This window comes from Stegodyphus dumicola, chromosome 9, assembly GCF_044657685.1.
Source record: "Stegodyphus dumicola isolate Sdum_Otavi_A_Nest chromosome 9, ASM4465768v1".
NCBI classification, from domain to species: Eukaryota; Metazoa; Arthropoda; class Arachnida; order Araneae; family Eresidae; genus Stegodyphus; species Stegodyphus dumicola.
This window is the reverse complement of record NC_140776.1, coordinates 65,329,496-65,353,230: the sequence shown is the minus strand read 5'-3', so window position 1 is coordinate 65,353,230 and position 23,735 is coordinate 65,329,496. Positions and strand designations below refer to the sequence as shown.

At 32.3% G+C, this 23,735-nt stretch overlaps 1 protein-coding gene across 1 annotated transcript in view; it reads right to left on the bottom strand.

Annotated features, from left to right (window-relative positions):
- Tusp (WD40 superfamily protein Tusp) overlaps positions 1-23,735 on the bottom strand; it is a 97,814-nt gene that overhangs the window by 48,063 nt on the left and 26,016 nt on the right. The window contains exons 5-7 of the mRNA XM_035358549.2: positions 8,056-8,204; positions 7,265-7,489; positions 6,926-7,151 (exon numbers count right to left, since the gene is read on the bottom strand). Of these exons, the coding sequence (XP_035214440.1) occupies positions 6,926-7,151; positions 7,265-7,489; positions 8,056-8,204 (600 nt within the window). The remainder of the gene's footprint in view (positions 1-6,925; positions 7,152-7,264; positions 7,490-8,055; positions 8,205-23,735) is intronic.

Sequence of the window (23,735 nt, the reverse complement as noted above, 5' to 3'; positions counted from 1 at the left end):
GTGGAAAATCTAGAAACTAAATATTTAGCTAATGGATACGAGGCAGTACCTAAATTTGATACAATAGGGCGGAAAGGAATACCACTTTTATGAATTTTGGGAAGAGCATATAATCTGGCACAATTCGCAACAGATGGGATAAGCAAATGTTTTAAGTTGCTTGAAATGATTTGCGAAGATTTGATCGCAGTTTTTACTTTGGATAAGTCCGAAGGTGAAGGATCTTTAGGGATCGGATTATATGGTCCTTCGTTTAAGAGTTTAGTGACACCATCGATGTAAGTGTTCTTATCCATGACGACTATCTGGCCACCTTTGTCGGCCTTTGAAATGATAATATCCGGGTTAGAATGAATTTCGCGCATTGTAGCTCTTTCTCTCGCAGTTAGATTTGGTTTCAAAGGTTTATTATTGAATTTCACATTATGAGCGATAAGATGCCTAATCATTTCTTTCTGTGAATCTGAAACTTTACTGAACTTGAAAGCTTTTTCGATAGGAGCCAAAATCTTTGGAATCGAGGGTTTACAGGTTTGTGAGAAGTTAAAATTATATTTTAGAATTCTCTCTTGTTCTTCTGAAAGACTAACATTAGAAATATTAACTACTGGCTTGATGTTTACAATGGGAAGATTTTTTGAGCTACTTGAACTGGAAGACTGTAAAAGAAGTTTTTCGAATTTAACTGCAAGGGTGTTTTTATGACGGATAACTGCATTCTCCGTTCTAGACCAAGACTTTTGTTCAAGGGCAGTGAATTTTGGATAGGATTTAGCGTAGTTCACTTTTGAACTTGAGACTTGCAATTCTCTTCCGTTTCTCGACATTCTGGTCACACGTAACACATCCAACTTCAGTACTACAGTTTACCGTAAACCTTCATCGGTTTGCCTTCCACACTTTAAATCATGTCATCCGACTAAACAAAAGTTAGCTTCATTTTATTCCTATGTTTTCCGTGCTCTTCAAGTTTGCTCCTCCAAACTAGCCCTTGATGAAGAACTAAATTATTTAAAAGCAATAGCTATTGACAGGGGCTTTTCACCCAACATTATTAATCAAGCAGTTAAAAAATTCTCATCTCAACACACTAAAAGCCACACTCTTATTTTAGGAGATTATAAAAATTCTGTTGTCATTCCCTTCTTTCCATCAATTAGCTATAAAGTTGCACATATTTTGCAGAAATTTAACTTTCGGGTTGTTTATTCTCCCATCAATAAAATTCCAACTTCTATACTCAAGGACCCCATTCCGGATATGAATTCCTGGGGTATTTATAGGATTCCTTGCCAGTGTGGTTTAATTTACATTGGTCAAACTAAGAGAGCCTTAAAATTTCGCGTCAAAGAACATGAGGCATATGTTAGAAAAAAGGAAACACAGAAGTCTTCTGTTGCTCAACATTGTTGGTCCGAAAATCACACTTTCAATTTTTCTGCTGCCAAAATTATTCAAAAAACATCTTCCATTGGAGAACTGGATTTTCTAGAGGCATTTCACATTCATAAAAATCTTTCTGTTCTAGTTAACGATCGTAATTCCAATCCAAATTTGCCTTCGGCTTTTAGAGAAATTATGTTTTAGTTCTGGTTTCGCCAACAGATGGCGCCACTTGCTTATTCTTGTCCAGGCTTTCTTATCTTATCTAATCATTATTTCCTATCTTGTTCATTTGCGGTTTTGCAGCTGAAGATGATGGTTCGGTAAAACCATCGAAACTAGTCCTGTGAAAATTTTGTGAATATAACGCTGATTTTGTTGTTTGACTTCTGAATTAGCTCTCTGGATCTAAAATGCTTTCATCCTCGTGTTCGTAATCAAAATTTCTTTTTCTTCTTCCAATGCGTTTTGCTGCTGGAGGAGGAAATTCTGCTTCTAGTTCAACTTCGGCAGCAATTTGCTTTGCAGCATCCATAAATATTTTGAAATGTTCGTCACATCTTATTTCAACAAAGTAGTCTTTTAAATTTTCTAGGGCTTTGGCTGAAGATTTAATGTTTAATTTTGGACTTTGTAAAAGTTTACTCACCACGTTGACTTTATTAAGAATTGCATGCCAGATTATTGTTGAAAATATAAATTTAAATGTACTGATTTTTTTACCCAGTGAATTTGCCAAAGTTCTCGTAATTATATCCCTAGTTGCATCATCTTTTAATTCTGCTAGAGCATCATATATTTCACCTAATTGTGTTTTAAGTGGTGTGATTGCTTCTATACGACTTTCCCATCTTGTATCTGATAATGGCTTTAATGTAAGTTTCGGAATATGCGCTAATAAAATACTCCATCTATAATCTGATGCTGAGAAGTAAACGTACAATTCCTGAAGTAAGTAAAAAAAATCAACTGTTTCGAAGCTTACTTTAGCAGCTTCGTTCAAAACAAGATTTAAACTGTGAGCTATACAAGGAATAAAAAATGCACGGGGACAAGCGTCCAAAATTTTTTTCTGTAGTCCTATGTGTTTTTCTCGCATATTAGCCCCATTGTCATAACCTTGTCCACGTAAATTATTCATATCCAGTTTTAGCTCTTGAAGGTTTTTTACTATAAACTCATATAATCCTTGACCAGTTGTATTTGGACAGAATACCAAGAAATGTTCATAAATCTTAACTAGTGGGGCGCAAGGAACACATCGAATTATAACAGTTATTTGTTCAGTATGTGAAATATCTGGGGTACAATCTAGAATTATAGAAAAATATTTCGCCTGTCGTATTCCGTCTAATATTTGTTCTTGTATAGTTGTTGCCAATAACTTAATCATTTCATTTTTGTTTTCCCAACCTAGATAGTGAGGCGCGTTTTTGTAATTTTTGGATTGTATTCTACGTAAATGTTCGGAAAGAATTGCGTCAAATTTGGAAATCATTTGAATCAATTGAAGGAAATTTCCATTATCTGGCTGAAACAGTTTTTGTGATGAACCCCTAAAGGCCAAGCACTGACGAGATAAATATCTGACAATAAGCATCAATCTTTCAATAACGGCACGCCAATGATTTTTTTCCAGTTCGTATAATCGCTGATTGGACGAGTCGATTGTCATACCCTTTTTCAGTGCTACACTCAAATCATGCATTTGTTTAGTATATTTAATATGGACTAATCTGCTCTCATACCTTTTCAAGATTAAAGATAAGTGTTGCCAATCGTTCACTCCTTCTTTACCATATATACGCTCCTTTTTTCTCTGTGACATCGGTGCAAAATAGTTTACATGGAACACAGAAAACACTATTTAATGATGAAGAATATAATAACCAAGGACGTGGATTTTTTCACCATTGCTTAAAGTACGGTAAAAATATGACTGAAATTTTTTTGGTTTTCTGAAATTTTGCTCATCTCTGGGAAATGCTATGTTTTGAACTTGACTTGGGAAATTTTCAATTATATATTGTACTTGACTGTGGGTTAGGTTTATAGGCCATTTACCAGGATCGTCAGAAACTAGGCAAAGAGCCTATGTTTTGAACTTGACTTGGGAAATTTTCAATTATATATTGTACTTGACTGTGGGTTAGGTTTATAGGCCATTTACCAGGATCGTCAGAAACTAAGCAAAGAGCATCGTCTTTTTCTAAAGATTTAAAAGCAGTTAAAGCATCCATGTCCATACCTGTTTCAGTTGTCTGCTCTACTTTTTCCTTCTCCCATTCTTCTCTTATCTCTTTTTCGTGATTATCAACATCATGATTTTTTTTTAGTAAATGAAATGTCTTTCCCTGCTTGAAAGCACACTACAGATTCATCTCTTAGGCACCCAGTACCCACAGAAGTTGATGCACCAAAATTTACAATATTTACATTGTCATTATTACTTACATTTCTTGAAATATCTGTTGTTGAATTGTCACTTTTAATATCACTATTATCACTTCCAGTTTTCAAATATTTTTTCTAAGGCACCGCTTTGTTGTTGCTGTTCTTCAAGCCTAGCTTTCCTCTTTTGTTTATATTGATAACCTGACAGTCTTTTAGTTTTTCTATCAGACATTTTTAAGGGTTGAAAATGAAAACCTAAATAGTAGTATATAAAACTGCACTGAATCTATGCAAGTTTTTGGTAAAAAGTATGTAAGTATCAATGTAACAAAACAGTAACACTTTTTAAAGTACAAAATACAAAAAGTCAGTATATTCATTAAAATATAACATCTTCACATCGCACACGCAAAATCGGCAAAACTATGCGATCGCACAGGGTTGTTTAAACTAAAATTAAAATTTGTTACCTCATACTTGCAGTGGTCCATTCTTCGCATCTACTATAAATTTACAATGCAAATGTAAGAAAATTAAGGCACAGCTAAATATATCTGCGCATGCGCTTGGTGATGTCTCCTTTTCGTCTGTCGAGTCTCTAGGAGGGGGGGGGGGAAGAACGCCCTCCTCGTATAGGGGGAATGCCATCTGTTTGCCACAGCAAGTATTAACCAACAATTGGTTATTTTCATGAACTAACAACCCCAATTATTAGTTTGGTCCTCTGTAATATTTTTCAATCATCAATTCTTTGCTGCATCAGCGGATATTCCATAACCCAATAAAGAACAAAATTTGACAACTCAAGTGTTTATTTCCTTATGTTGTTACCATACTGTAATACAATACAAATTTGAGAAGAAATACGTTTGGCTTATTTTCGTTATTAAAGCTTGATGAGTTTATGTTTTGGAAGATTTATTTTCAATAAAACTCGGTGAGTATGATTTTTTGCTTAAAGATCGACGGTCCGCGGCCGCCTCTCTTAATCGGCCACCTGTGTGTTTTGAGCACACCGCAACACATGGTAGCGGCGGCCCTGCTTTATTCAATAAATTAATCATGTCCTATAGTTTAAAAAAAAAATCTAGTTTAGTTTTCTTTTCTTACATTTATTGTCTATATGCATATTTGAATATTACATTTTCAGAACAGTTTTCATTAATCATACCCTGCAATTAAATAATAATAATTTCTGAAAATTTCAATTTTTTTTTTGTGTTAACCCTGGAGATCTGTGAAGAAAATAAGAAATATGTCAAAGACCTGATATCGTGATAGCTAATATTCATCATGCATTTAAATGCATGGAAATTAAGGATGCAGGTGCAATAAAAAAGGGCACTGGCAACATACTGCAATATCTAGGGCCAAACTGAAGTTCCTGATAGGCAATAACAAATAATTTTATAACACTGATTATTTTATATAAGAATATAGAATACACATATAAAAGAAAATATTAATTACACAAATATAACTTTTTATATTAAAAATTTAAAAAAATCACAGAAAATATCGAACAACATGAAACAATGAATGTTTAACAATGAAAAAAATGTTATATATATATATGATATAATAAAAGCAAGGAAAAGATGGAGCATTGTTGATGCATATGTAGATCCATATGGAAGAGGAAGAATTTTGATTGCATAGTATGCTAATAATGTTGACTTGGTAATATCTAAAGAACTTGACAGTCGAGGCGGTTTTAATTCCATTTTTATTTTCCAGTTGATGTATGTTTTCTACAATTCACTTGGCACTCGTAGTTGTGCCTATTCAAGGACATTTACATTTTTGATAGCGTAGCGATAGCAAGTAAGACAGCAAAATTACATCCTAGCAGGGTAGAGAGCAAAGCTGAAATGCGTAGTTATGCAAGATGGAAGCACACGAAGGGAAAAGTTTTGGTTTGAATTAAAAGTTTCAGTTCACAATTATTACGTCATTAGCGCAGCCCATGCAAGATACAATTATCTAGAAATGGCACAATTCAGAGAAGTTATTACGATTTTTAAAACAGAGAGGAAGAATTAAAGAGTTTACTGTTAGTTTGAAGTATAATTTTGATTCACATATTTTTTACCTTATATGTAAGACAAAAAATATGAAAGCAAACTTCTAAATTTAATTCACTATAACCTCTTTTATTTTCTATTTCATTTGGGAACTTCATCTATCTGTCCTAAAAATAGCGCTGTAAGTCTAAACTGTTATTCAAATTAAGCATGTGATCTTACTTAACCCTTATTGCAGATGCCTCTTGACAAATCATCAAATTGTAAACCAAAACTAAAAACTGACTCCCTCCCTTCTTTCTATGAACTGATGCATCACTTTTGCTTGTGCTTTCCTCTTGGTCAGACGTTTTTCTGCAATTATGTGTGTGCTGCGACTTTCGCTTCTATGGGAATAATACCAAAATTGAAAATGTTCTTTAATAGGCATGAGTAGAGTGCCAAGTTAATTGTGACCACAAATGAATTAAAATAAATAAAAGGATTTTAATCCGGCTTGATTGCTTATTCTTCAACACGGATGGACACTCTAAGCTTCAAGTATCTACGCAATTAGTATTTCTATGCATTTAGTCACTACATTCTTCGGCTAGTTCTAATTATGAAATAATCTGCATGGGTTTGTTATTCTATGTTCACAGTGAATCGTGGGAAAAGTCCTGTTTCACCGAAAATTTTAATGCAATTTTGTGCCGCATTCATAATCAAACCTTTCATCTCGTGTCATGGAACCACAGTTTCATTACATATATTTGGTGCTGAAAACAAACTTAAAAAATTGACTACCTAAAATGCTGTGTTTAAAAAATCTGTTGAAAAAATAAAATTTAATGGATAAATTATTCTTATATGTAGTTTTCTTCATCTTCAGAACACATATAATGCTTTTCTCTTGTAAATCTGTTATAAACCCTGAGTTATAGTCATTTTGCTTCATAAAACTGATAACATGAATTCATTATTTAAAATGCACTTCCTTTATTAGACAGAATATTTGAAATTATTCTTTATCATATATATATCTTGCTTCAAGAAATATTAAATACAAAATGCTAAATCTTCAAGACTATATATTTCTTTCAATATATTTACTCAGTTACATAAATAATACAATCAAGTATTACCAAGAGATTGAGGGTCAAAAATCACAAACTCTGGTCTCAGTTTGCTGACTCTCTTGCCTTTGAGAAGAGGCACTAGACCTCCTAAATATTCCAAAAACATAGTATAGGTTGCACTGCTAGTCATATCATCATCCTCATGTCTTATCATGGTGCAGTGAAAGCGAATGTCACTTGATGGTGGTTTGGATACAAATTCTCGCAAATGATGTGGATCAGGGAGATGACACTGTAGAAAAAGGGAATCAGTTGAAATTTTTAAACATCATATTTTTTAATAGAATTGAATACTGAATGCAAAATCATATGATTAATCGAAATTGTGCATTTGGGAATACCAACCTTGATGGTTTGCATTGTCAGATGAGAAATCAGAGCCCGAAGTCTTTGAGGCAATGGCAGTTTCTGGATTAAGGCATCATTCTGTAAAGCGCCATAAGTTGCAAGTCGAGCTAATAACTGAAGAGAAGCAATTTTTTGTGTCACCCAACCTACATGAATGATGCATCCAGTAGCTACAAAAAGACGCTTATCATTATGTCCCCAGGTCATTGCAGTCACTGGACTCTAAAAGTTAATAAATTTCATAACTTAGAAATTATACTACAACATTTTGAGCAATGTTTAAGAAAACATTTTTTATGCAGTTACATGAGTTAGTCATTCGGAAACATAAATTATTTTGCAAAGAATTTATACACTATGCTTTTGTCTTTTCTGGATAGTCATTACAGTACTTCCTTATTATAGCAGACCCTAAAATTTAATTGCTAATCTACTAAGAGGTAGTGAGGTATAAGAACATACAATGAGATATCTTGGTTGATTAGTGATTCAACGTTGGGGGCTGCTATAAGATGAAAGTACCACAATTACTTTCATGTTTTCATGACAAGCAACTCCAAGCCATGCTTAACTTTTGTCATTACTAGATTAATGAAGGAAGAAAATGAAATGCATGACCAACCATGTTTCTCATAAGTAGCAAACACATAATGTATTTTCATACAGTTTAAAAAAACAAATTTAATAAACGAGAAAGCTAAAAACAATTATTTTCCAACACAAAATTTTTAACTTTGTGATAAAAAATAATATCAATAATATAATATTTAAGAATCAAGAAGTCTTACTTGGGTACAAGGTATAGGAATAACAAAACGCAGTACTCCATTTTCATTGTAAAAGTGAAGCATGTTAACAAAATTTCCACCAGAAGAATCAACTGACATTCCAGCAACAGCTAGTAACTCACCACTGTTTGCCCATTCCATTTTGATACCTTTAGAAAATAAAAAGCCAATATCAATATTCTTAAATAATTAAAAAAATAAAAACTACATGTAATATTTTATGCAAGTATTCAGTAAATTTCCATAACTAGATGAACAAAAAAACAAAAAGCAAAAAGTTTTAAACAAAAATTTACACATTTAATTCTTACAAATATTGGCACATATTTTGATTAATATTAAAACATGGCACATAAAACAGAAAATTAAATTTAGCAGATTTACTACACATGTCCTTGTTTTTAGCATGTTTTAAGGGATTACTTGATTAAATACTCATTTATGGCTGGTTACAGACCCATCACTCTAATTCAAGATATGAATCAAATAAAGTAAACTTAATACTATGACAGGTTTGGTCAAAATTTTACTTACAGTCACAAACTACCTTTCATATAGACATAGTACACAACTACCTTTCATATATACATAGAAGAAATATGATTGAAAGACAACTTTACTTTTGCTAATGTCTGTTTGAAATTCATTTAGAATAAAGGTGTATCTTGTATATTTTCCTCATTATCATGAAGTTAATACAAGGAAAATGTTAAACTCAACAGATTCGTTAGTTACTTGCAGAAATGGGGGAAAAAGATAAGTCCACTGTAATTTTAACCGCAATTCCTTTTCTCCAGAAATGAAAGGAAAAATTTTTTCATTAATGTTTCCAATTATGTAACATCACTTCCTAGATCATAAAAAAGGAGCTGTTCCTAAAATATGTATATTTTATGTATATGTATGTACACTGATGATTCAGAAACGGATGATGCAACTGTCCCCACTGACAACCAATTCATTAAAAAACTAGATGCAATCATAGCAGCTTGAACACTTTTCATTGTTAACACCATATTTTTAATGCAGAATTTTCAATGTATAACATGAATATGGGCCAGGTTCTCATAAAAAGAATTAGCTTATGAAAATGAATGCCTTATCAAAATAAAACAAAACTTCAGCATGGCTAACTTGTGCATTTTCCATAATATCCCAATGCTTAGCATCATTCAAATTGCTGCAATTTTGATTGCGCTCCAAGTATATGACATGAACAATTTCTTCATCACTTATAAAACACAAAAATATGTTTTGCTGTTTTCTAGATTTAATGATCCTGAAACAACCTTGATTGAAGCTATGTCTTTTTGCTCTTTTAGTCTTTGAAACATGTCAACAAATTTATTGTCACTTACTTTTGCTTTCATCTTTAACACATATAAACCACTTTTAAGAACAATGAGCAATAGGAATGCTGCTAAATAACTCATCATTAAAAATGAAAGAAGTTCAATCACTGCTAAGAGAATTTGCGTGCACATAGCATGCATGATCACTGATAAGAGAACTAGAGCGTGCATGCATTCCCACACAAAACACAACACTCACCACTTATTAAAATCACTTCCATTCCAAACATATTCAGTTTATTGAGTGACTAAGTTTCATAGATGGCCATTTGCAAACTGCAAATAATGATACTGGTTTCAAACTTTTCAATAATTAATCCTAAAATAATTAAAAATTAATACTAAAATTAAACTAGATATGCAAAATTCATCCAAATTTTTTTTTATAATTATGCTCTTGATGAAATTTTATCTCTTGTAAAAAAGTTCTCCATGTATGTTTGTTCACATTGTTTAACCCATTAGCTGCTGGTGTTGCGTTGACACAACGGTAAAAATAAATGCGTATATAAATATAACTACCTAAGATATTTTGTACCAGCAGATGATTTTGTGTAGGGAATATTATGAAGATTATTTCTGTAAAAAAATATTTGCCTTCAACAATCATTTTGCTTATAATAATTAATCTCATACTTTAAGCAAAATTTTCGACCGGGTATTTTTGTTGAAAATATTTAACGAAAGAATCGCCATCTTTATGAGTTCTCTATTTTTAGTCAAAGTCACCGTTTATCAGAACATTACATCAATCAGATGTTTACATTTGTGTTGGGATAGAAGGGAAAACAGGTGTTGCGCTGACGCAATGTCAGCAGGAAACGGGTAAGCTCCTTTTTTACTCTTTCCTTTCGATGTTCTGGTTCATACTCTGGCTGCTTTAAAAATGCCTATAACGGTATCTTACATTAGAAAGATTATTTTGATGAAGAAACAGATGATGATAATGTTAATAATGACCAGAATGAAACTGATATTGTTGTTGTTCCCCCCAAAAATTCAGAAGCTATTGATGAAGAAGAAGGGAATGACAATTTTTTAAATAATGAAAATGATATTTTAACAAATAATATTGCTGGAAAGTTGAAATTCATGTAAGAAGTAAGTTTCAGCCTTCTAAAAGCAGTGGTAGTCATAAGAAAAAGTTTAAAAAGCAGAAAACTGAAAACTTGAAATGGATACAAAAGGGACCCTCAGTTATATCTCAGAAAGAAAATAAAGAAAGAGATAGAAGAGAAACTATAAAAGACAAAATACAAGGTAAAACTACTGGAGAGATGTTCGATTTTCTTTAGACATTTACTCTCTTCTCGTTGAACAGACAAATTTATATGCTCAGCAAAAAAATCTCAAAGAATTTATTGCATCTGAGGCCTATATGGGAAGATTTATTGGAATATTATATATACAGGATATTGTTCTTTACCTCAAGAAAAAATGTATTGGTCACTTGATAAGGACATTTCTGTTCATATTGTATGAGAATCGATATCACGTTTGTAGTACAGGAATACGAAGCAGAATTTGCATTTAGCTGACAAAAGTCAAATTGACAATACTGGTAAATTATATAAGGTGAGACTGTATTTAAATTTACTAAATATCATGACTTTCTGCTACTGGAAATAAAAAGTGTCTTTTAGATTTCAGATGCGAGATTGCATTATTCCTTTTGCAAACTCTTATTGAGAGTGTAGAATTAGCCAGAAATAGATCAGCAACAGGAAGACCGAGTAAATTCAGCATTCAAAAACCATTGCATGGAGATGGTAGACATTTTATCGTAAAGTCCGATGATAACAAGACTTTGTTGTAAAGAGTGCCTTAGCCAGACTGTTTATAGATGCAAAGCATGTAATGTAGCTTTACATCAAGATTGTAGTGAAGCTTTTCATGCTTGAATCTTTCAATTGAAATAATCTTTGTAAAAGAAATATAATGTATATTTTAGTATTAAATTAATTAAAAGTAAAGTTTTTTATAGATTTATAAAATGCTATACAGCTAAAAGGTAATCCAGTGCTCCACTCAAAGGAAACATCGCATGAGTACAATCCTATTCACCAAACATCCGTAGTCTTATTCCGCTGACGTTGCGCTAACGCAACACTCGCTTTTTCCACAGGTAAGAGCATTTTTTTTTTATTTTCAATGTAAATTTATGTTATAAATGCTTAATTTAATATTTGTTATTATTTTCATGAGAAAAGAATCATTCCTTGTAGTTTTGGTGGTTAACCGGTTAACACACAGAAAGAATGTGAACATTGTTTAACAACACAAACATTGAGAATACACAAATTGTATTCTCAATTTCTTAATGCTAGCTGCTTGTTTTTTGATTTGTACCTTTCAATTAAAAAATTATTATAATTTGCAGGCTTTCCTAAATTTGATTATGTTTGCATATCATCACTTTTTTCTGTATCATTTTCGTTGTCAGGTTCTGCCATTCTTTTAACACTTTCATAGCGAGTTTTTATTCATACTGCCTTAGCATTTTTGCAAACTGACACATATAAAAATGAATCTTTATAACTATATACAGTACAAAGAGCGAGATCCGGATGTCCAATGTTCAGAATGATCTTAAATACGTACCTGAAAGCCCCCAACTAAATTTTTTTAGGAATTTTTTTTAATGCCTTACGCCTGCGCATTTGACTGTTTTCCTCATAAGAAAACATGGAGAATTCCAATTCTTAATTTCACTTCGGCACTAAATAAAACACCTCGTTATTAAAGAAACAATCATTTAGCATAAATTTGTGTGACCAATAATTTGGCTCCATAGCTGCAAATCTACTTGACATACATCTCAAACAGAAACATTCTACATAGAAACATCGTTGATTTTACAACTGCTAATATTTTATATCTCTCCGGTGAATCCTTATTTATTATGTTTTACTTTTATCATCATATGCTTGTCAACACATGACAACATGAGTAATAACTCCTAAAATTTTTTTTTTATATTAGTAATTGAATGAGAAAGAGTATGGAAACCTTTTATGTTGACATTACGCTTAGTGATGATTACAGATGCGCTAAATATTTACAAGGAAAAATGTAACAAAAATTTCTTTCCACATGCTAAAAATAGATTTTGTTAATGATATATCATAGGCCAAAAGATTACATTTAGTGTAAATTGTTTATCACATAAACCCAGAATCGGCACCAGAGCTCGTATGGCCACACAGGTGGCAGAATATGGGGAAGACAACATTTTTGGAATTTAGAGAAGCACTGAGCAACAAAATTAAGGTATGAACATTTTTTGGAATTTAAGGAAAGCACTGGGATTCAAATTATAGGGGCGGCAAAAATTCAGGACTTAGGGAGGTGGATGGTACCAGACTTTTAGGACCCGCAGAGATCTAGTGCCAGCCCTTGCTAAGCCTTAAGTATCTGTGGAATTTATTTATTCAGGACTCAGATAAGCCTTAAGCATGTGCTAGAAATAGACGTAAGTATAATAATTAACTAAACTAATACAATTCAGGCTTAATTATCTCAGTGTGTGATAGAATTCAGGCTTAATTATCTCAGTGTGTGATAGAGGGAAGACAAAATTTAGCAGAACAACTTGTCTTTTGTAGCCAATCTCATGATACATAGCAAATAATGTATAGCAGATTCTATTAAACTAGGCTAAAATTATACTTTACCGACTTCAAGGAATTTTGATTCATACAGCAGATTGCGCTGTTCCTTAATTTTCTGGTTTGATCCAGCTTATTATTTTTTGCAGCTATTATTATTACAGCAATTTTATAAAACATTAAAGTTTCAGCTTTCATTTGCCGAAAAGAGTTTCTAATTCTGGAGCTGTAACAGGATATACAAAGCAAAAACATACTTTGATGTTCATTAAACAAAAAATGGATAAAGGTATATCCATCTCAAAATTATACGAGGAGTGTGGCATTGGAAAGTCAAATGTATACGTCATAAGAAAATAGAAAAAGGAAAATTTTGAATATTTTGTGAATTCTGACACCCCATTTGCAATGAATAATATAAAAATTATTTGTTATGCTAAAAGTAAAGATCATGGCAAAGTGATGACTGAATGGGTCAGACAGTGTTGCAGAGAGGGCATGCCATTGACAGGTCATATGCTAATGACTCAAACTAAAATTCATACAGCACTAACCATTCATTAACAGCACTAACCATTCATACAGCACTAAGAAATGAACTTAAAAATTAAGTGCACATACTCAACAAGTTGGTTAACCAAATTTAAAAATCGCCATGGTATAAGGCAATTAAGAATTTCAGGTGAAAATTTAATGCTGAAGTTTTTGCAGATAAATTTATTGAACTCACTAATACTTAAAATTTATCTCCAGAACAAATTTACTACGCTGATGAAAGTCTTTTCTGGCAATATGTATCGCAAAATACCTTGGTAACCTTTATAGAAAAGGCTCCAACTTTTGTCAAAGATTCCAAAGCGAGTCCAAAAATTTTAGCAAGTGCAAATGCTGCAGGAACACACAAGTGTAAACTTTTTGTAATCGGAAAAAGTGCAGGACCTCAAACACTTAAAGGAGTAAAGAGTTTCCAGTCATATATCGTGGAAAAAAAAGAACACAGATGGTCATATATCGTGGAACAGTCATATATCGTGGAAATAAAAGAACAAAGTGTTAATGAATGGTTGGTTTGAAAATCTTTTCGCAGAGGTTCGGCAGAATTTGGTTGGTTTATGGAGGCTCATGCGATATATGCCTTGGTTGGCAAAAATTGTTTGATGACTCAAAAATTATCCTGATTGTAGGCAACTCTCCAGCTCATACTTAAATTTTAGTGAAAGATAATGTATCCGTATTATTTTTTCCTCCAAGCTGTATGTCCATCATTCAGCCTATGGATATCAGAATAGTGCACGTGCTGAAAATGCAAATGTAAAGTAGAATTTTTAAAATCAATGTTACACTTCTTGAATAATGGCATGACTATTCAAGAATTTAAAAAATATTTTAGCATAAAATCTGCTTTGTGGAACATCACAAGATCGTGAGAGGATGCGTCTCCAGATATTTTAAAAACTGCTTGGTATTATTTATGGGCTGCATTTCATGTTGAGGATGATGAAGATGATAGCGACAAATGTGAAGTTTTTCGGATATCGCAACCAAAATTTAAATTTTCCAATTAATGGGTTTTTTTTAAATGAAATGAGTAGAAGCAGTAATAAATGAAGACGATATACCAGAAGTTTTTCATTGAGATAACAATGCTCCAATCATCAATCAATCAACAGATGGCGAAATTAGTAGTATAGTTCTAGATCCAGAAAATACCGCTACTGGTAGTGAAGAAAGTAACAGAAACGTTTTTGGAAATGAAAAAATTTCGATTGAGAAGTTAGTCGGAATTCTCGACACAACAACTACAGGACTTTAACAGCATAACTTTTTAACTGAAGAAAATATGTTTGTCTATAGAACTGAAAAAAAAATATAAGCACAAAAAATGAAGCAACTTAAACAGTTTACATTCAAAGAACTGTTTAATAAAGTAAACAAATAAATGTGAAGTTTTTTTGGTAAAGTAAATTTTGATACCCATTAGATCATAAATGCTTCATTATTTCATAAATCACGATTTCATATTTTTAATTTTATAATTTTTACATGCCATCTTACTAGATTTAACTGATGATTTAATATCCGGAAAAATCCCACATCCGGAATCACCGAAGTCCTGACAAGTCCGGATCTCGGACTTTGTACTGTATATCATTGATGTTTCGACATTAGCTACAGCTTGCAATTCTTCTAATACTTTTTCTGCGATAAAGTCACATTTTTTAAAACAGATTTTAAAATGATTTTCAGAGGTTAACTCCTGCACTGATTACAATATGCATGACCTCTAACAGAGTCATTCACTTACTTATCTCTTTCAAAGTGCATTTTCACAAAATTCAGTTTTAATCACCTTTTTCAGAAGACTTCAGAAAGAGTTCAGAGGTGTGTGTGCTGCAGAATAACCTAATTAGTAAAATTATTTTCTCATTTTTCAGTTCGCTGTTCCATTTCAAAAGAAAATCAGTAAAAGTATGATTTGTCATTCATGAGTTCTTGTTGTTATGCTAAGTTAGAGGTAAATTCTTGGTTCTTGTCAAACATCGGGGTTTTCCTGCTTTTGTCAATAACCAGTACTATCTTCTTAATTGTTGGGTCTATATTGCACATCACTTAGACAGTAACTCATTCATTCAATTTTGTTTCGCTTTTAAAAATTAAAGCGTGTTCTGTAACACAGTCCAATTTTGTATTATAAATTTATTTAGCAGCCCAAGCAAAATATCTTTTACCTGGTTATCAGCTGCATGATGTCTCTTCCTTGTCTCTTAGAATTTCACATGAAAAAATGAATTTCTTTTCCTCCAGCTTGTGAGCTGTCTGTCAGTTCTCCCTTAGAATTTACACAATTTATAAAAAATTCTCTAGAAATAAAAATACTTTTTTAGTTTTATAATTTGAAACCACTCTAAAAAAACAGTTTCAATGTCTCTCTCTCTCTCTCTTTTTTTTTTTTTTATTTTCTGTCTTTAGTTACTTCCTGAAGACATTTGTATTTTTTATTATTCTTCATTAATCATAATTGTTTATTTAATTAAAGTGCATAATCCTGTTTGGGAAACTAAGTTTTAATGTAGCTTACTTCAGGCTGCAATTATCAAGATCAAAATTATTAATAATTTGTCCTTTTCTGTCAAGTTCAAGTTTTTTTGCTTGGCTCATTCAAATTTTAAAACATGTTTCTTGCCAGCAGAAAGATTGACCTTTCTCTATTTAATTGATCTGCAATTCCATAATTACAAGCATGACCAATCTTCCTTTGCTTTTCCTTCCACCTAACACTTTCTTTCCATTCAAATACTTTATGTACGGTAATGCAAAGAAGTATTTCATGAACAGAAGTTCTCCATGAACATCACGTGTATATCTCAAAAGGGAGATTTTGAATGTGGAAACCTTAAAAGTTAGGAAACAAAAGTTGTAATTTCACTGCTACCAGTAGTATTCAAGAAAGAAACCCCACTCATTTATAATGCCTCTAACCAAAAGCATAGCTAAACATTTTGAGCTAGTGGCATAGCTAGAATTGATATATATACAAAGAAAGGCATATATATATATATATATATATAATTATCAAGCAAAGCAGTAATAACAATTTTTGAAAAACCAATTTTGGTCTAGAAAACATCTTGCGCAATATGCTGCAAAATAAGTAAAAAATAAAAATTGTAGAAAGCTCGCCTAAAAGTTACCAAGAGCTGCTGCTCCAAAAGGTTTAAGACGTTTTCAAAAATTAATACACATGAAAAGCAAATCATTAGACATGTAAAACATAAATAAAATAAAATTAAAAAACAGAAAAAGTTAAAAAGTAAGCGGAAAATGGTAAATTAGCCCAATTCGACCTCCAAACAGGCTTTTCAAGGGAAATTTCATTTATTTGAACGTCGAATCAAGCAAACCCCATTACGCGTTTCGCCGAAACAGACAATTGAAACTTTTTCGCTAAAAAAATAATTTGACAAAGTGTCTTGGAAATTTTAAAATCTCAATTCTCTGTTCCAATTTTCCGACGCGTCCGCTCAGAATGACACATTAAGGTGTTAAAATATGTTAATCAAAATCAAAACTTTCTAAATCTAGTCTAAAATTAAAATCAAAACGAAAATAAATAGCGATGAGCGATTAGTCCTAAAAATACAAAAACATACGGGCTGGGCCTGCTAGCTTAAAGATTAACAATTTTATTTTTAAAATAATAGATTTTATAAAACTGTAAGAAAACCTGTAGTTAATAATCAATATAAAATAAAAAATTGAGAAAAGAACAAACTCAGTGCGTCTTGCTAAGACCAAGAAAAAGTTGTAACAAAAGAAACAAAAAACTGACCTTTGGCGATGCAAAGCTGTCCCTCTGAAAACATGTAGAAAAATGGCTGCTAACTTCTAGCGTCTATTTTGGATGACGTACTAAGGGGGAGCGAAGTGTTGTGGGCGTTTAGCCAATGCGAAGTGATTTTCGTTATCTGTAACTCGTCTCCTATTATCGGAGGGGGCCGGAAACCTCTGAAACCGTGTAAAGTTCTAAAAAAATGGCGCTTGGCTTGTAGTAGGATGGAAAAAATTTTTTCGAAGTGAAAATGGCAAATTCAGCTAAAACTATAAAAACTTGGCCATTAAGGCATGAGAAAAAGGAAAAAACAGTAATTTGTTAAAAAAGTCGTAATTCTTCAAGCTAGCGGGCGATCAAGCTACTATGAAAAATGAAAAAAGCCCGATTTGTTAATAAAAGCAGTAAAATTGGCCACTAAAGAAATTTAAAATTTAAAAATATGTACATAATAGTATTTAAGATTAAAGTGCCAACATTTTTTGGAGGAAAGAGAATGAATAAACAAGAATTTTCTGTACATTTTTACAATAGATTCTCTGAATTAGTCATCCTTCTTAAACCGTCCGTAGCTTTAGGTATAAAAAATCATTATCTAACTCAAAAAATCTATAAATAGGTAAGGTTAATGCCAGCTTTGGTAAGGGAATTTTTAATTATTTTATGTGGTATTTGGTTACTTTTTAAAATAGTTACGAAGTATAGTATTTCTTCTTGTAAGTGTTCCGCAGTATTGCAAATTCTTTTCATTCTAAGTAGCTGTGAATAAATTGTGTTGATTATGACTCTTTTGGAAATATTTGAATTCCAGTTAGTGAGTTTAAGTGTGGAAAAATTAAATTCTCTTCTTTTATCGTAAACTTTAATAAAATGGTAATTAATAATATGTAAATCAAGGTAGACTACATCATGCTGTTCTGTATTGGTTTTATTAAGTTTTAAGCAAGCAGGGTAGATATTAGCGATTTCTATTTTGTTGTAGTTATTAAATGCTATGACATCATCAATATATCTATAGATGTGTTGGAAAAAGAGACTTTCTTCCGTTCTGAGTGAACGTACATAGGTTAGTTCTTTAGTGAACAGGAATAATTCACAAACTGAAGTTGAAAAATTCCCGCCCATAGGTATTCCCTGAACTTGTTTATAGATGTAATTGTCAAATTGAATAAAATTATTGAAGAGAACGCTGGTAAGGAATAGCTGCCATTTTTCGTTGCTGAGAATGGTAGAAATTTGTGGAAATAAATCTGAAAGAGCAAGTAAACTTGTATAAATTTCTTCGAGTGGAAGAGATGTATAAAGGTTTTCAAAGTCGTAGCATTGGATATGTTCTATTTGAAGTGAATTCAGAGTTTTAAGAACTTGTTCATTACTAGAGATCATCCAGTTGCAATGCAAACCTTTAAAATCACAGTTATTGATTAGTTCACAAATCATACGAAGTTTTTGCGCAAAGAGATAATCTATTTCTTTGAGATAACTTTTAGTACTATTAGCTACGAACCTGAATTTAATTGGAGACTTATGAAATTTCGGTAAGGCATAGAGATTTGCAAACCTGTTGTTATATTTCTGGGGTTGTATTTTAACATTAATTTAAGTCTTTTATGTAGTGCTTTAAATTTATTTAGAAGAATCTGAGTACTGGAAGTTATTTTTTGGTAAGTGCAAGTGTTATTTAACTCTTTATGCAGAAGGTTATATATATATATATATATATACACATGCACATACACACTGGATGTCATACTAGCATAGATAATTGTGAATATAAAATCCATTTTAGGCAAATAATTGAGTTTTATTTAATGTTTTTTAACCAATTCAAGACTATTTTAATAATAAACAAAATTTACTACTAATAAAACCACATAGAAATTATCTTAATAAACATAACTAATTAAAGAGAAGAGAAAAAATACTACTCAAGTTACATTCACAATAATGAGTGGATTTATGAAATACACAATCAGAGCCGTCATTTGTGTACTTTTGTTGAGGTAAAAGAACCTATTATATTTTTTCAGGCTCATTTTACTTACATGTTAATGCTCAATAGCAAGAAGCAAAAGATAGTTTAATCATCTTTGTTCAGTTGCATTTCTTCTGTAATTTTTAATGCTTTTTAGCTTTGAAAATGGGTTTTCTATTATAGCAAAAAATAAGAGAATTGTTAAAAAAATAAAAAAAACACTCTATACATTTTCCAAAAGTAGTTTTTCAGTGAATGGTATTTTTCTAACATTAAGTTCCCAAATTTTTGAAAGTTCATACTTTCATTAACTTAATTTTTACGGAAGGTCATTAATGATGAGGTTTAAGTTGTAAGATGGGCAATGTACATATTCTGCATTTGACTAAATGATTTTTTTCTTTTGCTCAAGGCTACTACACATAACTGTCGTTATATCCTTATCAATGACACTTTTAAATTCAAATTTCTTTTTCATTCAATCCTTCGGAAAAATGATAATTTACAGAATAAAATCTTAGAAATGTTTCTCTGAAAAATAGGTTCTACTATTATAGAATTATAAAATTTATGGGCATGTCTTAAAATGATACTCACTTGATCCATGTTTAATGTATCTTGAGTAGTGTCTAATAATAAAGAATAATAGGGAGATGCATTTATTTGGTTCACCAGCACAATTTGTTCTAAATTATAACCAGCATAATTTTTCAGGACTGCTGTTCCTTCCTATTGCCTTTGGAAACATAAGTGGATCCTGAGTAGGAACAGCGAGTTTACTAAAAACTATGTTCGTGTGTGTGTAGAAAATATAATAAAGATGAGAAGAGTTATTATTACTAGCATATCTATCTTCACTAGGTACATGAAAAACTAATGCATCTTTTCACAACATAAGTGACCATTAAATAACCATTCTAAAATATTTTCCCTCCATAAGTTCCACATGTGATTTGGAAGAACAATTTGTTTTTAATTCGTACCTTTAAATTTTCCCAATCTCTAATACCTGAATGCCAACTACTATTAGAGTTAGTAAGCAACCAATAAGGTTTGCAATTATGCAGAATCCAATAATTTAGAGTAATACAACCAATGTTATGGCACTTGTTCTTTGTCATGAACATATAATATGGCTGTTTCCTAGTTTACTATCTTTTGGGAATGGGTGTGAATGGTTTTCTTCATTTTCATTAAAATTAATAGAAATCATCTCAATTCATCAGTAACATTTTTACCTAGATGATTACCTATATCTGCTGTTGTGCACGCATGTGTTTCTTCCATATGTTCATTGTTAGCATTACTAGTAGAGGCAAGTTCAGCTGATAATATAGCTTTTTGTTCAGGATATTCAACCTTACTAGCAACGACAATTTCTACTGCAGAATCTTTTTCTGGATATGATATTTTAACAATAAAAATGTGTAATTTTGGGAGCTTCTTTCTTTCTCCTACTTGATTTTTCTGTTCTTTTTGAGCCACGGTCTTTTGTTTTTTCTTATTCATTAAAACAATAATATAGTACGAATCTTTATATATATGTAAATAATTTAAGTTACGTTTAAAAGTATAGTATCTTTTGTATAATGCAACATGAAAATTTGAAGAGTTGAAGATGTGCTGGAAAAATAAGATTACAGGTTATCTCGCTAAATTGGCAGTGGAAATTTCCAGAACTGTAAAGTTTCTTTTGGTAAAAATAAATTTTTATCAAACTATCATCAGTTCTTGTGCGCAAAAGAATGCGAGGATGCATTTGACAACCTGAAGGAGGCTTTAACATCTGTGATAAGAAATGGAAATGTTTGATTTTCATTTCTTATTTTTCCCATGAAATGAAGAATTTCTTGACTTCCCATGAAATGAAGAAGTCAAGAAAGAGCATTAATTGAAATTGAAGAAAGATGTAGCCTCAGCTTGACAAACCATTTATTTTCAACACAGATGCAAGCAATAGGAGCAGTGGTGCTCTTTTGTTTCAAGAAATAAATGGTCAAGAATATGTCATGGCATACTGCAGCTGAACTGGCGGAATTACTCTGCCACCAAAAAAGAGTTGTTCATCATATTTAAAGTCATAAAAACATTTCCACCATTACCTCTAAAGTAATAAAATTCTGCTCTGTGTAGATCATGCATCGGTGACCTGGCTTTTAAATTTCAAGGAGCCTGAAGGACAAATTGCCAAATGGATACAGTGTCTCCAGGAATGACATAACTATCCATTATTGAAAGGGATCATCACACAGAAACGCTGATGCCCTGTCTAGAAGACCCTGCCCAGAAAGCTGCCGATATTGTTACCCAGTCGAAGTGAAATATGAGCTGTCAGATGATGTTGATTTCATAACATAATGTGCCACTGGATAAGGTTGCACATTATGTTATGAATTCAACATCATCTGACCTAGACTTATGAAATGAAGAAGTCAAGAAAGAGCATTAATTGAAATTGAAGAAAGACCATTGAAAAATGGTGACATTAAACCCATAACTGACTGAATGGAATCTTCAAATACGAAACCTACCTGGCAGGACATTTTGATCTATAGTCCTAAGGAAAAACAATACTGCACTCCCTAGGACTCATTCCACGTATGAAATGATGTCTTGTACTGGAATTTCGAATCGGATGATGGAAAGGCATTCCAATAGCAGTTGACAGTTTAAAGATCATGGATGTTCTTAGAGAACTACACAGCAGTCCGACAGGATGCCACTTCGGAATAATGACGACTTTGCACAGAGTTTGAGAGCACTTCTACTGGAATAATGCAAGGGCTGATGTGCAAAAGTGGTGCCAATCATGCAATGTTTGTGCAGTTTGGAAAGGATCAAAGAAGCACAGCTAAGAGAAGCTGAAACATTAAAGTGTAGGAGTGCCATTTGAGTGCATCGCCTCACACATGTTAAGACCTCTGCCACGAACTGCTGATGGCAACAAATATACGCCCTCATTGTCATTGTTTACCTCACAAAGTGGCCTGAAGCATATCTTATCCCTAATCAAAAGGCTCTCATGGCAGGAGATAATGATGCAGTACTGGATTTCCAGATTTGGAGTGTGTCTTTAGTTATATTTTTATCAAGGAAAGAATTTTTATCTCCACTGTAATCAAAGAACTCTGCATGCTACTCAGCATTAGCAAAACCCAAACAACACCTTTATATTATCAGTCAGACGGCATGATAGAAAGATTTAATGGAACCATGCTTAATAAGCTCTCGCAGATGGTTTCCAGAAAACAGGACCGGGACCAGAAGTTAGCCCTGTTCTTACTAAGCTATCATAGTGCTGTCCACGAGACTAAAAGCTTTTTCCCATCTCAGAGGCTCTTCAGGTGTGATTTTTATCTGCCTTGTGATCTCTTGTATGGTCATCGCCTGAGAAGTACATTCAAGATCTTCAGGCACAGTTCGAAGTGATGCACAATTTTATAGCATATATCCGGTATAAGACCAAAGAAAGCATCAGCTTTCAGTTTTTCAATTCAGAGTAGACTTCAGAATATTAAAGGACAAACTGTCAAATGGACAGAGACTCAAGGAATATAACATAACTATCAGTTATTGAAAGAGATCATCATATGGAAATGTCAATGCTCTGTATAGAAGATCTTGCCCAGACAGCTGCCGATATTGTTACCGGACCAAATGAAATATGAGCTGTTTATCTGGTTGCATGTTGAGTTATGAATTCAAGATCACTTGCCCAGACCCATGGAATGAAGAAGTCAAGAAAGATCATTGATTGAAACTGAGGAAAGACCACTGAAAGATGGTGACATTAAACCCATAACTGACTGAATGGAATCTTCAAATACAAAAACCTACCTGGCAGGACATTTTGATCTATAGGCATGGTACACTGCAGTCTATAGTCATGGCATACATTTTAATCTAAAGTCATGACATACATTTTATATATAGTTCATGGCATATAAGTGCATCTAAAGAGGATGTTTTTGCATTGTGTTGTGTTTAACATTCTCAGTACTTTGAAGTGCAACTACTGATTGTGTTCTGTGATACTCGAAAGAGCTGTGCAAGTATTCTTTTATGTAAATTTCCATAACTGTAAAGTGTTTCTTTCAGCAAAAATAAATTTTATCAAGTTATCATGAGTTCTGCATGCATTGTATCTATCATAAACTCATACCAGGCAACAATATACATAGTATTTTATTATTTTAATAATTCTTGAATTCAAATTTTATTTTTCAATCTAAAAGCAAGTATTAAGAGTTTCCAGAGCAAAATATAGTTTACAGACTATGACAGGACTCAGGGCCTTAGCTGTTCTGGCTATCCCTTTCATCCAAAGCACAAGCACCATCTAACCAAAACTAATCCTATTTGCTTTGTAATAGAAATTTTTTTGCTATGCTTTAATACCTTCTAATGATCATATA